General features: G+C 45.1%; 1 protein-coding gene across 2 annotated transcripts; it reads right to left on the reverse strand.

The window, feature by feature from the left end:
* Positions 1–696: 696 nt before the first annotated feature.
* On the reverse strand, positions 697–15,708 carry LOC129324142 (intermediate filament protein ON3-like). Of its 2 annotated transcripts, none has more exons than XM_054971166.1 (9): positions 15,341–15,708; positions 12,325–12,533; positions 10,628–10,688; positions 9,886–9,981; positions 7,678–7,842; positions 4,349–4,474; positions 3,527–3,747; positions 2,398–2,447; positions 697–927 (listed from the first exon to the last, which is right to left on the reverse strand). In XM_054971166.1, exons 1-9 carry the CDS (start codon positions 15,626–15,628, stop codon positions 764–766), a joined length of 1,380 nt encoding a protein of 459 aa, XP_054827141.1. In that variant the 5' UTR covers positions 15,629–15,708; the 3' UTR covers positions 697–763. The 2 variants fall into 2 exon arrangements, with proteins under 2 accessions (XP_054827141.1, XP_054827142.1); XM_054971167.1 differs by having other exon boundaries at positions 835–956; positions 15,341–15,705.
* Between the last annotated feature and the right edge of the window lie 246 nt (positions 15,709–15,954).

Raw genomic sequence — 15,954 nt, forward strand, 5'->3', positions numbered from 1 at the left:
TTAGGAATGAGAACCAGGACTTGAGTATTCTGCTAGAGAGAGAAAGACCTCTGGGTAGTAGCCTTACTCAAGTTCCTTCTCTATACTTTGCTTACCCTATTACCAATCCTGCGCTAGATGCTAAAAAGAACATTCAAAACTTGGGCTAGTTCCTTCTCTGCGTGACTTTGGGCTGGGGGGAGGGAGCAACTAGCAATGTCAAATGTCCAGACATGATCTGGACGAGACAGGAATTCAACTTTGTCCAGAGTCCAAGAACATTTTCATCCTGTCTGTAAAATGTCCAGGGGCAAAACAGTATATAAAGCAGACTCTCAATTCCCACCTTCTACCTTCTTCATCCTCCCTAAGTCTAAGAATTTGTCTAAGCATTTTTGTGTTTGGGACAGTTCTGTTTATATGCATTATCTCAGAGGTCAGAACCTCCAGTGTCATTGCAAGCAAAGAATAATCCTATGACGCAAATCGTTGAAGGAAAACAGGATCTAGAAGAACAAGGACTAAGCACATGGAGTTTTTGTGGTATCTTACTCAAGAAACTGGGGCCGATTATACATTTTCTGACATTCTGCTATGAATGTTACAGAGATGCCTCTCCCACGCTTGCTTACCAGTAATAGCTTCTGGCCATCTCTCATGGCTTGGAGATGGGAGGACACTGCTAAAGAAGACAAGATGTATGAAAGAAACCATGAATCAGATTTTAAAATAATTGTTTATTTTGAACACTCAAGTCAACTGCTGTTTGCCTGCTCTGCTACTATTACTTCTCCGAGAAGTGGCTGGCCTCTGAGAGGATCTTCCCATCTTTTATCTCAATGGTTTTGATCAGCAAGGGTCTCTTCAGTGAACTGCTGTTGGTAAAGGAATTCTCAGTGATCCTGTCGTAGGAAGGTGGCACTGTTCTTTGTGTCAGGAGGAGCCCAGCTGCATAAGCAATGGATGGGTTTAGAAATCTGGGTCAAAAGATCAGAGAAGGGCAGCTTTAAGGAAGAGACTCTTGATTGATTACCCCAAATGATTTGAGAAAGACCACAGAATTTGAAGCTAGGATTCCATAAAGCAAGCAATTCATTAGACAGATATGGCCAGAAGTTGGAAGACCTGAAAGTTGCACTAAGCAAGTGATTTCCATCCATTTGCTTAGAGAGAGAAAGGCAGTCCAAATAAAGAAACTCAACGTTCTCTGATTGATAGGAAAATATTTTAAATAAACAGAGTGAGTTATGAAACAAGGATACCAGTGGGAAGAATTTTGGGTGCCCAAAGAGTCTCAAATATATATTTCTCTTCTTTAATCTCTAATGGAATGTGCTAAGAAGTAAACACTGTCACAATGAGAAAGGAGGGGGGAGGAAGGAAGACTGGATTCATATGAATCCCACCCGCACGCACACTACTGAGATGACTTTTATTGCAGTTGCAGAGAATCACGATGGAGTAAGTTTAATATCTTTGCCTATCCTGGAAGTAAACCCTGCACAAATGACACAAGCAAAAGGAGCCCTGGCCTTCACCTGTGGATCTTTCTTCTGAAAAGACAGAGCTTAGTGGCATGCACACAAATGCACCTACCCCTACACACATGCACAGGCCTAGAGCCAAAAATTCAAAGTCTGGTCCTACGAATTTTGAATGAGAAATGTTGATGCTCCAGCATTCACATCTACATGTTGAAGTATTTGAAATTTTTACTGCCAAATCAGTTATTAGTCAGATTATTAACAGTGGCATCTTAAACAAGTCTACCCAGAATCGTACTCAACTCTACTCAGTGGGCCACACTCAGGAACTGCATTGTTAAGTATATCTTGCCTTTTAAATAGTGACTGTTTTACTTGAGTATTTAAATGGGGATATGAATATTGTTTGTTATTGCCAATAATTTAGTTATAATTGTGCTGATTTTAAAATCTTTTTCCTTCTAATAAAAAGGATGTAGAAAACAGAGTTTGCATGCATTAGATTGTTAGCATCTCTCAAAAGTCAATATTTTTGACTATATGTGGAGCCTGCCAAAATCAAAACCACCTTATCTTAAAGACTGAAATCCAATGTTATTGAATATCAAATACAGTTATCAGACATTCAGCAAATATTTCAACATACAGACACATTGGACATGAAAATTAGCAAAGGGAGATTCTAAAGAGAATTTGTGGAAGTCTCTGTTTTCACTCCTGTCAGAGAGCATGCTCAGATGCAAGGTTAAGGGGACTCAACAAATCAAGAAAGGGCTTGAAAGGAATTAACGTGGGAAGAGAGATAGCAGTGACAGTATAGAAATCTCCGTAGGCGAAAGGACAACAGAAGAGGACAGTTTGAGCAGAGTTAAGCAAGTGTTCGTGTTACCATTTTGCTCAGGGCCTTACCCGTCACAGCATGCAATTTACTTACCTAGCTTGTCAATAGCACTGAGCTGAAGACTTGGAGCCTGACCAACCATCCTGACAGATAAGAGAAGCAGAATACAGATTGCAGGAAGGAAATGGGGAAATACAGGCTGCGCGTCATCCTGTTGTCATTGGAAGCAATTACCTAGTTCCCTTAGCATTGCCCCAAAGTTTGCTGCTCTGCCCCGTCTAAGGCCCCTTCTTTTCTCCACTGTTCCCTACCACACATCATATCCTGGTGATGCCTCACTACTGTAAGATGGTCATGTTCAAAGGGGGTTCCATTAGGACTTTTGATACAGGGAAACACTGAACAATTAAAAACTTTCACTACCATGGTAACACCTGTGTTTTCCTCAACACTCTTAAAGGGTTAGCTCTGAGATTTTCTGGAATACCATCACTCTCCCCTAATGCCAGCAAGCAACACCTGGAACTTTTTACAGCAGATATCATAATATAGTATGAAAACTCATTTTGCTAAATCCCCAATTAAGGATCCAATGCCCTTATGAGGTTTTCCCACTCCAATTGCCTATAGCATATTCTTGCACACTGAACCAAGATCAATCCAGTTCCTTTGCTCATTTTCATCTATATTGTAATTGACTGTTCTGTTCTTATACGTTCATCCTTAAGAGTGATACCATGGAATCTAGGGCTGTCAGCCAGCCAGCAATTAGTGGGAACAAGGACCAGGGAGGGGGCATCATCAGCATGATGGCGTTATGTCATTTCTGGGAAAAACCCAGAAGTGACATCACAGCTCTCTAGGAACTGCTGGAAAATCTGTGGTAAAGCCATCAAACCAACATTTTTTAAAAACTTTCTTTTCTTCTGCTGGTAACCAGAGTGGCAACAGGCAATGGGAGATATTCCACCCCAGAAAGTACCTGGCAATCCTAGTACATTCCTATGCAGAGAGAATCCAGTCTAAGGCCACTGAAATAAATGGGCTTAGACTGGAGTCACTCTGCCTAGGATTGCACTGACAGTATAGGAAGATCACAGAGCTGCCATTTCCTTCAGGCTCCTCCTACTTTCCTAAGTAGAGAGCACAACTCATTTACAAACCCCTGACACCCACAAATAGCAGTGAGTTCAACTAGAGTTTGGATTAGAGCCTTGCTTACCGGTTCTCCTCTCCTTCCAGCAATTTTCTGTAGGTGGCAATTTCTATATCAAGGGCCAGCTTGATGTTCATTAGCTCTTGGTATTCTCTCACTTTGCAGGCCATGTCTTGCTTGGCATGCTTCAGTGCCTCCTCCAGGTCTTGGATGGTGCCCTTGGCGCTCTGCAAAGCCTGATCCCCTTGCTCTTCAGCCAATGTCACAGCATTCTCCAGACTGGCTCGCTAGGCAGGAGGGGAGAGTTGCTGTGAGCTCGCATCATCATCTCCACTGCCTTTGTGGGAAGTCACTTGCAAACCCAGAGTCGCTAACAGAAGGCAACTGGGCACACGTGCAAGCCTAAAGCATGATCTTGATAAGGTTAAAATGTCTTGCTAAAGCACAGTGGGGAAAATTGTGCTGGGACACAATTTTTTGACCTCTTTCAGTTCAGAAAATTGCTTAACTTGCCATTCAAGAGAAGCCAGCGTTCTGTTAAAAGATCTACGCTAAAAGCTGAAAGTCTTCTTCTGGCCAACAGGTTTCATTCAAGGGTGGTTTTTTTTTTTTTTGTAGAGGAGGTCAATGGAGACAGTTTAAAGTTGAGAGCTTACTGAAATCTGTCCCCTCAAAATAAATTAACCCTATATTTGCTTCTAGCAACTGTGACTCTGCAGCCAGGCATGTCAAAGCATGAACAGAACTCACTTGAAATATGGCCAAACAGGGTCTAGAAGAATACATTCAGTATGGCAAATGGATTTGGCAAACCATATGACTTTGCAGTGTTCTCCCATACATCTCCCAGTGTTTTGGATCATTTTGTGTCAACAACACACAGCTCACCTGGTTCTTCAAGGCCTCAATTTCCCCATTAACACGTTGGGCATAGCGAGTCAATTCAGCAATCTCCCCCTTGATGCCTTTCAGCTCATCATAGTGCTTCTGGGACTGCCGAGCCAAGTCATCAAACTGGGAAGGTGAGAAGAAGAATCAGGAGAGTTCAATCAACAGTGACACCAGGTTACAATACATGAAGATGCAAGACGCAGGCATCATATCTTAAGGGATACAAGAGCTTCTCCATTGTCAGGACCACAGATACACTAAAGGTAGGAATCACCAACTAGAGCCTCATGGGCCAAATTGAAGCAGCAAAGCAGTTTCACTTGGCCTCTGAGAGGCCCTGCCAAAACTTAACATGTGGTAGAAATATAGTGCCTAGTTTCACTTATAAGTTTTGGGAGCCAAAGAAGTCCCACACATCAGTACTCCATATTTTGGAGGATGTAGATCATTGGTCTCCAACAGGTAGCTTGTGACCTACTGCTAGCTTGCCAGCTGCTGCAGAGTAACATCTGTATCCCCTAGAAAACCCAGGAAAAGATTGTGAAAAGATCTGCTCTAGCCTTTTTATAAAAAAAGCTTTTATTTCATAGGATTTTTGTCTGTGCTACTTAGCTGATGGCTTCATTTCTAGTGCTCTTTTTAGTCCCTGTTCTGTTTCTAGGACCAAAAAACCTTGGTAACATGCCAGAGAGTGAGGGTGGGTGGGGGAAGTAACGGGGTATTTTTCATTACTCAGAAGTAGCTCACATTAAAGAAAAGTTTGCAACCTCTGCTTTAGATCTAGCTAATCTGTGCTTCAACTATGCCCTAGCATATGTGGCCCTTCACAATGAAGTTATAATTGCTAGATGGAGGGATCAGGTTGTGTAGCAGTATACACTTCTGCTCCCCAGACTACTGGAGGTTAGAGCATTCCCTCATCACACAAGTTGGCCCTGTTGTGATAAAGAGATGTAGGACCCTTTGATTAACTCTCAGACAGGGCCTGATCTCAGGGGAAACTTTCTTTCCTAGGAAATGAAGCAGTAAAACACCTCAGATTACAAGATGAGAGGACATGAGTTTCCTTTATGGAGCTGAAGAGGCAGGAGAGAGAAAACCATTTGGCCATCTGCCAGGAAGAAGCAAGATAGATGGCTATCTGGATATCCTGAACTGAATGATTAAACTTTTGGGATGTGCACTACAGGGTCTGTAGCACCCTGCAGTGTTTTATATAATTTTCCGATGTGCTTGAGTGCAAGTGAATTGAAATTGTATTTTAGCAAATCAAGATTTTTTCCTTTTAAAGATCTTAGACTGTGGTCAAAGTTCTTACCAAAGACACCTGGCTGCTCATCCACACAATAGACCCAAACCTCCAGACTGGGCTACAGTCAGTTAGCTGGCCAAGAATGAAGGGATGTTAAAACTGTGCGTGCATGCATACACATAGTCCCTCCCTATCCATGCCTCAAGCCGCAGACAGAAAGAGGAAAGTCATAACTTGCATGATGGAGGCGGCAGCGACCGAAGAAAGGAGAGTGAGAAGAGAGGGCCAGAAAAAGAAAGTTCTCTCTCTCATTTATGCAGATTCCCCTCAGCCTCTGCCTCTGGGGCTAAGCCCAGAAGGAAGGAAAGAGGAGGGAATCTTTTACAGGCCCTCTCTACATAAAGGGATTAAAGCAGTTGAGTCAGAAAAGATGTCTCTAATTTGCTGTTTTACAGCTACCTTACTATTCCTGTAAGTATGTTTTTAGACTCCACTTAGGGTTAAAACAGATGTGATCTAATCTTCTGACTTCCTTTGATTTAAAAGTAAATTTCTGTGCTTTTAAGTGCCTGTGATTTTGATAGGAGCAGCAGCACTGGGTTGGGGGAAGAAAACATTCAACCCTTTCCACAAGTTATTCTTAACTAAAGCAGTTCCTCCTCTATAGTTGCTATAAATCGGGCAGTTGAAAAAATAGATACCCGTATTGTACCTGTATGTTTCCCCCTGTGGCACAATAATAACTCTGTGTGAGGGAGATTTGGATCAGATAAATGCTTGGACAGGGGAGGGTTCTTTGGCAATCAACCTCAAAGTTCTACCAGTTCCAAGGCTCTGAAATAATCCTGAGGAATCTGCCCTGAAGCAAGCCCCAGAGACTGGCCAGCCAATCAGAGCCTCTGGAACTTCCCTGGATGGTAGGGGGAGTAAACAACCTCAGTTTAAAAAGAGGAGCATTGGTACATTTTACTTTGGACAGGACAATCTTGGATAAGGGCATAAATTGGGCTCTTTTAGATAGGATTTTGGGTCAGGGCAGTGTATTGGCCTTGTTTTAAGGATGTAAACAAGCACCCTGTGAAGGGCTCATTCAAAATCTAACAGGCAGCACACGTTTGGAACAGAACAACAACTAAAGATTTATTTACAGAAAATAAGTTATAGAAATTGTTATAGGTTTTGTGTGGAATGAACAGTAAGACAAATGTGCAACCAGCTTGCAGCTACTGTGGTTGGAGTTTCAGATAGAATCTTGGAGACCCAAATTCAAATTCTCACTCTACCCTGAAGCTTACTGGGTGACCTTGACCTAGTCACCCATACTCACAGCATTGTTGAGAAGATAAAAGGGATAATTGGAGAATGATGTAAACTGCTTTGGGTCCCCATTGTGGAGGCATGGTATAAATGAAATAAATAAATACAACTGAGGATGTGGGGGGCAGATAAAGGGTTTGTGAGCGAGTAGGGAAGAGAAAGGAACACAGGGAAGGTTGAGAAAATGGGACTGCCAGGAGGTTGAAAAGAGGAAATAATGTAGGTACAGGAATACTGGGGATGTGGGTATAGGGATACCGTCCTCCACAAGTCCTTGTCGGTTTCCCATTATGCAACTGGGTCTGGCCACCAGCATTGCACAACTGGGCCATAGTTTTCCAGGGTTGAGGATGTCAGGGGGAGGGAAGGAGGAAAAGCTGAATACAGGGGAATAAATAAACGTTGATTAGCTGGTGGGTGGGTGGGAAGGAACGAAAGAAGAAGGAAAGGCTATGGGGATTTCAAGGAGGGGAAGAGGAAATAGTGGGGGTGGGGGAAAGAGATGCCCCTTGCAACTCTTTGAAGGTCCCCCACTTGTATTAAATAATACACCTCTATTTATACATACACTTCTACAATGTTTAGTATGATATCAGAGAGAGAGAGAGAGAGTGCACACAAAATGGAGAACCAGAGTCTTACTATATAGTCAGTCAGTCAGACAGGATTGACATGTCCTGTGAGTGTGCATGCACTTGCCCCATGCCCAATGTGACAACACATTTTGAAAGGAAGGTGACATAAATTTGCCACTCACCTTGGTTTTGTACCATTGTTCAGCCTCATCCCGGCTTTTAGCAGCCATGGCCTGGTACTGAGCCTTCACTTCATCAATGATGTGCTTCATCTCCAACTCCCGGTTGTTGTCCATCTCCACAGTGACCATTGTGTTTTGGATCTGAGACTGTAATTCCCGGGTTTCCTGGAAGGAAGGGAATAACTATTTGTATGTGAGTTTGGGATTGAGGCCCAGGTCCAACGGCAAACTTGAAAACTGAGCAGAACTCAAGTTATTCCAAGAACTTACTTAGCAAGTACACAGTGCTCTTTTTGAGTTGGGGCCACCTATGCAGAGACGGAAATAAGGGACAAAAATCCCTCTCTGTTCCTCCTTCCTTTCCGACTTCCACCATCAATACCAAACCTATCTTATTATATAATTGAGTAAGCCTATTGCAGACAACTCACTGTACCCTGAAGCACCACCAGAGGGTAGTGCCATGGAAGGAAGCCTAGGCAAGGCACCATGTCCCTCCAGAAAACGTGCCATGGTGGGAAGCTCAGGCCAGGAGCAGGATGGAAGCAGGTGGCAATGCCCGCTCCTTCCTTCACCCAGCTGATATTAGGAGTGGAGCAAGTGGCAATGTCCACACCCCGCCCCCGTCTTAACCCAGTTGGTATTAGGATCAGAGCAGGTAGCAATGCCCTCTCCCCACCTTAACCCAGTAGGTATTAGGAGTGGAGCTGATGGCAATGCCAACCCCCCGCTTTAACCCAGCTGGTACTAGGAGCAGAGCAGGTGGCAATGTCCACCCCACCTTAACCCAGCTGGTATTAGGAGCAGAGCAGGTGGCAATGCCTAACCCCAGCCTTAACCCAGCTGGTATCAGCAGTGGAGCAGGTGGCAATGCTTGCCCCCCTTTGAACCAGTTGGGATCAGTAATGGAGCAGTTGGCAATGCCTGCCCCCCGCCTTAACCCAGCTGGTATTAGGAGCAGAGCAGGTGGCAATGCCCACCCCCTCGCCTTGACCCAGCTGGTATCAGCAGCGGAGCAGGTGGCAATGCCCACCTCCTTTGAACCAGTTGGGATCAAGAGCGGAGCAGTTGGCAATGCCAGCCAGCTGGGATCAGGAGTGGAACAGGTGACAATGCCTGCTCACTGCTTTAACTCAGCAGGTATTAGGAGTGGAGCAGATGGCAATGCCCATCCCCCACTTTAACCCAGCTGGTATTAGGAGCAGAGCAGGTGGCAATGCCCTCACCTTGTCTTAACCCAGCTGGTATTAGGACTGGTGCAGGTGGAATTTTCCCTCCCACCTTAACACAGCTGTTATTAGGAGCAGAGCGGATGGCAATGCCACCCCCAACCTTAATCCAGCTGGTATTAGGAGCAGAGCACTTGAAATGCCCACCCCCCCTTCACCCAGCTGGGATCAGAAGTAGAGCAGGTGGCTTTGCCCACCCACTGCCTTAACCTAGCAGGTATTAGGAGCAGAGCAGGTGGCAATGCCTACCCCCACCTTAAACTAGATGGAATCAGGAGCAGAGCAGATGACAATACCCACTCCCCTTCACCCAGCTGGGATCAGGTGCAGATCAGATGGCAATACCCACCCTCCTTCACCCAACTGGGATCAGGAGTGGAGCAGGTGACAATGCCCCCTCACCTTAACCCAGCTGTAATTAGGAGCAGAGCAGTTGGCAATGCCTACCTCGCACCTTCACCTGGCTGGCATCAGGCGCAGAGCAGGAGGCAATGCCCTTCTTCCCTTCACCCAGCTTGGATAAGGAGCAGAGCAGGTAGTAAAGCCCACCTTCACCTGTCAGGATCAGGCGCGGAGCAGGAGGCAATGCCTGTTCCTCCCTTCACCCAGCAGGGAGCAGGTGGCAATGCCCACCCCCTTTCATCCATCTGGGATCAGGATCGGAGCAGGCAGCAATGCCTGCCCCCCTTCACCCAGCTGTAGTCAGGCGCAGAACAGAGGCAATGCCCCCCCTTTACCCAGCATGTATCAGGCATGGAGCAGGTAGCAAAGCCCACCACCCCTTCATACGGTCGAGATAAGGCAGCTCAGGCGTGGAGTAGATGACAATGCTCACACCCCTCCTTCACCAGCTGGAATCCATGATGGAGGAGGAGCGAATGCCCACCTGCCCGCCCTCCCCTTTCTAGAGCCCGTTGTATTTTTTCCCCACAATGGGTGTTGTTGCTAGTCCACCATATTTCCCCAGATTGGCACCCACCTCATTAAACAGCTGCTTCAGGTACTTGATTTCATTAGAGATGCTCTCAAGTTTGGACTCGACATCCACTTTCTGTAAGTAGATATCATCCAGGTCCTGATAAAACAAGAGAGCAGTCAGCAGACCTCATGTTGAGGTCAGAACCTGTTTTCTGTCAGATTCTCACAGCATCAGCTGTCAAATATCTTAAATATTGAGACTGAACTGGTGAGATCTCCAGTTCACTGATTTTATTCATTTTGTCCCCCAAACACAAATGACAGGCACACACACGTGGCTTGTGGTGATTCTCCAGTAACCTGTGCTGCAGGTGTGGGGGATTGTGGGGTCAGTATAGTAAGCACAATCCATACAGAAGAAGAACATGCCAAGCTAGTATGTGCAACACAGCATTTTTGGTGTTTCCTTTGCAATGCACAGTTATTCAATGGGTTTAGACTGAAGTAACCCTGCATAGGATTACATTGTAAGAATCCCAAACGAACATGCCATGTGCCCCTCCTGAAGTGCACAATCAGATGTGGATAAGTATAGTCAAGGGAGAAAGTAAGTATGAGTAGCTGAGGATGGTGAAGCAAGAGGAGGCTAGGAAGTAGTTTCAACCTCCATAACAGCAAACATCATCTTTGAACAAAGGGCTTTGTGGAAGCTGCAGCAGTAGCGTTGATTTGGTTACTGGGAGACCCTTCCCTACCTGATCTTTTAGGCATTAACTACTGCTGTGTTCACCTTAGGAACCCACCTTCTTGGTTACCACAAATTCATTTTCCAGTTGGTTCCGCCGGTTGATCTCATCTTCATACCTAACAAGTCAGAGCAGAGACACTGAGTATGATGTACAGTAGGGAACATCTCACAAACACTCTAATTAGCAAATTGGGTAATTAGGTCAAACATTTGTGTACCATTTTACCAATTCTTTCCTCTCTATTTTCCCATTGTACCCTCCATAGCTTGTCCTTCAAGCATCTGCCTTATCACTTCCTGTTCCACGTCTCAACTTGCGATCTCTACACAGCCAAGTATGCTGGCCGTGGTTTTCCATACATGGTAGTGTTTCTTTCCAGTCTACTGAATACTAGAAGGATTTCATTAGAATGGGCCTAGAAACTTTCTCATCTTGGTAATAGTCATGTACATGGCCACATCAGGAAGAACTAGAAATCAGCTACAAATTGGAGGAAGGGATACTATACTTTTGCCCTCAATTGAATGGCTAGAGGTGGCTAGGAAATGGCTTGTATCATGTGTAGTCAGACCTTGGTTTGGCCTGGGCTTTGCACCAACAGCAACAGGCAACTCCTTCACCGGATGAGGCAGAAGCAAATGTTTCCTTGTACTTGCTGACAGGCGAGCATGGCAAAATACTGGGTGGGGGATCAGAGATCCAAGCTCCCCCTCCTTAAATAGATAGCTTGCCTGCTTTGCAGACTGGGGAGGGAGGGGTTGAGGCAGAAGCTAAGGCTTCTCTTCCCCATGGTAAGCGCACATATGTCAAACCAGACATAAGATGAAGGATCAGACCTCTAGGTAAGAAAGAACTGCTGACAGATCACCTGAGTCTCTTAATATTTTAAGTTTCATGTAAAAGTAGTCATGCCTTTCTACAATATAAATCACCCTCCCCACCACTTCCCCCTCGGTCCAAGAAGTGCCAGGAGAGAAAAAAGACAGGCAACTTCCCAGTCATGAAGGAAGTGGAAGGAATCAAGATTTAAAGAAAACTGGTGCACACAGGCAAAGGGAACTAATCTCTGCCATTTTCTCTGGCTCTGATATTACAAGTCAGTGGGGCTGGAAGAAATCTGCTGAGATCAACTGATCACAGGCAAGGTACAAGGGAGGAAAGAGGATTTAGTCTCTTGTTTGCATGCTTTTGTTTTTTAAAAAATAGGTCCTCTCCCTCAAATCTCTGCTGGAGGACGGTAAGAGAGGAGGAGGAACCCACACCAGTGTGCCATGCCTGTCCACGCCTGCTCTGCAACTGAGAAATTTGTCTTTAAAACAGAAACTCTTTGTCCCATCTGAAGTCTGGCACACAAGGTCTCATGGGTGAGAAGGTCCAGTAATACACTCCTGGACAATTTCAATCCCAGACAACTGGGCTGAGAACAGAAAAGTTACAACTGTTTCCCATTCATACATATGGTAAAAAGAATCCAAAAAGTTGTCACCACTATAATAAAGAAAATGAATACAAAATAGTAAACTGAAATCTACTGGAATAAAATGTCTGTGTTCATCCGCATTGAACATGTGCGGGATTACTGTCCCTTGTGGCTGAACTTGAAGCTGCAATAGTGCTCTTCTGTGGAATGTGTCCTCTTAGGAGACATACTTAATGCCTTCATTCTTGCAAGGAGATTGCCGCTCCCTTTTGCTGTCCTAGGTGCAGTCTCCTCCTGGGCCCTCCCAATCCATGCACACACAGACGCCCACCTGCTCTTCAATTCCTCCAGTAAGGCCTGTGTGTGGTCCAGCTCGTTTTGCAGCTTCATTTTGTCCTGATTCAGTGCATCAATTTGCTGCTTAAGAGGCTGGCTGTGGGCTGCCATGATACGCCCCACATTAGATTTGTATTGCTCTCTGCCCTTCAAGAGCTTCAGCTGCGTCTCCAGCACTTTGTTCTGCTGCTCTAGTTTACGCACCTAAGAGAATAGCAAAGGGGGGAAAAGACAAATAAAATGGGCACTGGGGAAGGGAGAGATCTATGTTCCAAGAAGCTCACTCTTGCATTTGCTGCAAAACAAGCAACCACATGCAGTGTTCATATACAGGAGATAAAAATGTAGAGAGAGCCACATAGACTGCAACGAGCTCTCTTTGGGCACGGTGGAAGAAAGATGTGATGAATTCATATTCTGTATATTTTTTTCCAGGAATGGCTAGAGCTGGTACCTCCTCTGTCCAGTCTTGGGCTGTATTTTAAGAATCCCTCACTGCCTGCACCCCTTCAACTGCAGTACAGCAAAAACTGAAGCAGTAGAATTAAAGTTGCCACATCAATTGGCCTTACAATAGTGCTTTTAAGAGGTTTTCATACTCAAAGTATAAATAAAAAACGAAGATTAGTGCTCCCTCCTGTTCTGGAGCTCTATTTCAAATGACTTTAAAAATGGCAGATGTGAAAGGAGAAAGTGGTGTCCCATTTGGATTTTGACAACAGCAGATACTTCAGACCAGGGGTCATTTCGTAGAAAAAGAGCTGGAGGAACTCATTAGCATAACTCATTAGCATATGCCATGCCCCTTGACATCACTGGAAGTGTGTCATTAACATAACTGGTTTGCATATGCCACACCCCCTGACATCACCTATCCTGGCTGTTTTGGACCCAATCCTGGTCATTCAGGACCGAAATTAGGCCCAAAATGGCAAAAAGGGGCTGGAAATGGCCAAAAAGGGACCCAAAATGGTCAGGATTGGGCCACTGCTGAGCGGGAGAATGATCCACTACCTGTCAGAGGCCCGATCTGGGCTGTTTCAGCCCCAATCCAGGCTGAAACGGGCCCAAAATGGCTGAGAGTCAGGTGGGCAGGGGCCACCTGACATGTGACCTCTATGGGGAACTGCTGGAACTGCATCCCTGTGCGTTCCCCCTCAAAATGAGCCCTGCTTCAGACACTATTGTACATCACTTCATGGGAAGGCAAGCGGCCTTATGTTATCATATATCAATTCCTATATATTTATAAAACCACCCTTGAGACATCTCCAGTTCAGAATGTCTCCATTACCATGCACTTGTACCTTTAAAACATCCAGGAATTGATTTTTGTATTTTCTCCCTTCAATCACATGGGAGAGATCTGGAAATACAGCTACAAAAATATGCTTCCCTTTGCAGTTTTTCCTCGCCCACCTCCCAAAAGCATCTCACTTGGAAGTAGAAGGCTTTAATCAAGGCACAGCGAAATGTGGGTGGATCTCTCTGCATCTCTTTTCATTGAACGTAGTTTTTGATCCAGGAAAAAATGTGGAGGGGTGGTGTTCTTCAACTTCAGTGAAGATTTTTTTTGCATTTGACATTGCTCTCCACTAGGGGGCCTCTAACCTTAACTGAGCATCATACTGAAAATCTGTTCAACTCAAGATAAAATGCCACTCTGTTACTGGCATTTAAAGAGGGAAATGTTATTAAAGGGTAAAACTATTAACGGCAGGGTGGGGCCAGTTTAAATAATATAAATCCCACCCCACCCTCCATTACCGGTATGGCCCTGACATAAACTGAGACTGCATGAACCTGCAGTTTACGTTTTATAGACAAAGAGATGTAATATTAGTACTTTCCGCTTGAGCCCTTCGCAGGCTGCTGAAACCCACCAAATTGGGTCATGCCCCCACTCAGCAGAGGTGAGACTGAACCTATATTTTAACTTACTTGTACCACATTTAATTTAATTGAAATAAACAGTGAATTGACCATAGCCAAAAACCTCAAACATCCAGGAGCCGGCACATAAAATTATATATCACATTACAGGATTTTCAGGTATATGTGTAGCCCTTGATGGTATGGCTAATGTTATTGGATCTCCTTGCGATGGTGTCACTTGGATAGATGGGAGAAGAGACTTGGCACTGCGATTTGTTTCAGGAACCAGTCCTTGCATTTGTATTTCCATTATATGGTGCCTTGTGATTGTTGAGCAGTTTCAGTATGCGGGAGGGGCTTCTGTATACAAGGACCAGCTTATACTCCCAAGACCTGTGTGATGGAAGAGTCATCTATCTACATATAATGGCATGAGCCAGAAATGCCATTCTGCCTTTTACATTAGCCAAACTTGTGGGGAGGGTGGGATAGAAATCCAATAGAAGTCCAATAAAAAACTCTCTGTGCACAAGAAAATAAATCAACACAAATCAGACATTAAAATAGAAACGTTTACAAATCAGTGGAAGTAGGTTTACTTGTATCTGTTAAAGGGAGCTTTGACTCTTGAAAGCTTATACTCTAGAAATCTTTGCTTTACAACTTAATATAACACACCCTGTCCTGGGAAACCGGACCTTCTGGGTTCTTTATAATACTCCCCCCCTCCCCACACATAGATCCTACAAGCTAAATCCCTCTGTCAACTTCATGTAATACCTTATACTGTTTTGTTTAAGGTTCCACAACTCTTGTTATTTCAGCAACAGTCAATTTCCTCTGATCTCTGGCTGGCATCTGCTGCTTCTTGAAGTGCTGTCTGTGTTCTGTACTTCACTGGGCACTTTGCTAAATCAGTATTAACCTAATAAAATTGCACCTAGCACAGTTTTGAGAGTTGAAATTAATAGGTTTTGTTTTAAAGACATATGCACAACTGCATCACATGAAGGCACCTCACCACAAAAAGTGGACACATTGTGCCTTACCGCAGCACAACATACTAATCGCACCTCTAGCCTACTTATAGCGTCTACATAAACGAATGTGTTGCGTACACGCACTCAAAGTTGTACCTTGTCGATGAAGGAAGCAAACTGGTTGTTGAGCCCCTTGATCTGTTCCTTCTCCTCTGTTCGGATCTGATGCACTGTAGGGTCGATCTCCAAGCTGGGGAGCGAGGAGATGAGGAAAGAGGGGGAAGAGGAAAGGGGGGAGCCAGGGAAGGCACTGGATGATACTCGGAGCATCCCCAGTTGGAAGCCCCCCGGACTGGCCCGATACAAAGAGCTTCGATTGGGAAGAGAGCCCTGGGAGCGGCTGCTGAAGCTCAGACTCCCCGGGCGATGGTAATTGATGCTCATGGTTCAAGCAGCACCTTATCCGCAAAGACAAGACAGGGAAGGTTCAAGTGCGCAGCGCAGCGCCCCAGCTTAATAACGGGAGTCTTGCAGCCCCGCCCCTTGCACACCTGGGCGCCTTATTGGCACATACTCGTCTTTCGCCTTCACCTGAAAGGGGGGGGGCACTCTTGTATTAAATAACATACGTGGATGTAACCTGGGAATATCCTCATTGGCATAGCCCTGCCCTGGCGCTAGGCGCGACCAATGGCAGGATAGCACCAAGGCCAGCTCAGCGCAGGCTTCTCGCCTTTCCTATGATTTGCACAGTCTGCGGGTATTGCGCG

The sequence above is a fragment of the Eublepharis macularius genome, chromosome 2 (assembly GCF_028583425.1).
Source record: "Eublepharis macularius isolate TG4126 chromosome 2, MPM_Emac_v1.0, whole genome shotgun sequence".
NCBI lineage: Eukaryota > Metazoa > Chordata > Lepidosauria > Squamata > Eublepharidae > Eublepharis > Eublepharis macularius.

What these genes read in the sequence shown, in the direction of transcription:
- LOC129324142 (XM_054971166.1), bottom strand. Translation starts at nt 15,628, where the DNA reads ATGAGCATCAATTACCATCGCCCGGGGAGTCTGAGCTTCAGCAGCCGC. An exon ending in AATTTGTGGTAACCAAGAAG is followed by an intron (nt 9,982 to 10,627) that starts GTGGGTTCCTAA and finishes TTGTTTTATCAG; the next exon opens with GACCTGGATGATATCTACTT. An exon ending in TGAAGCAGCTGTTTAATGAG is followed by an intron (nt 7,843 to 9,885) that starts GTGGGTGCCAAT and finishes CCTTCCTTCCAG; the next exon opens with GAAACCCGGGAATTACAGTC.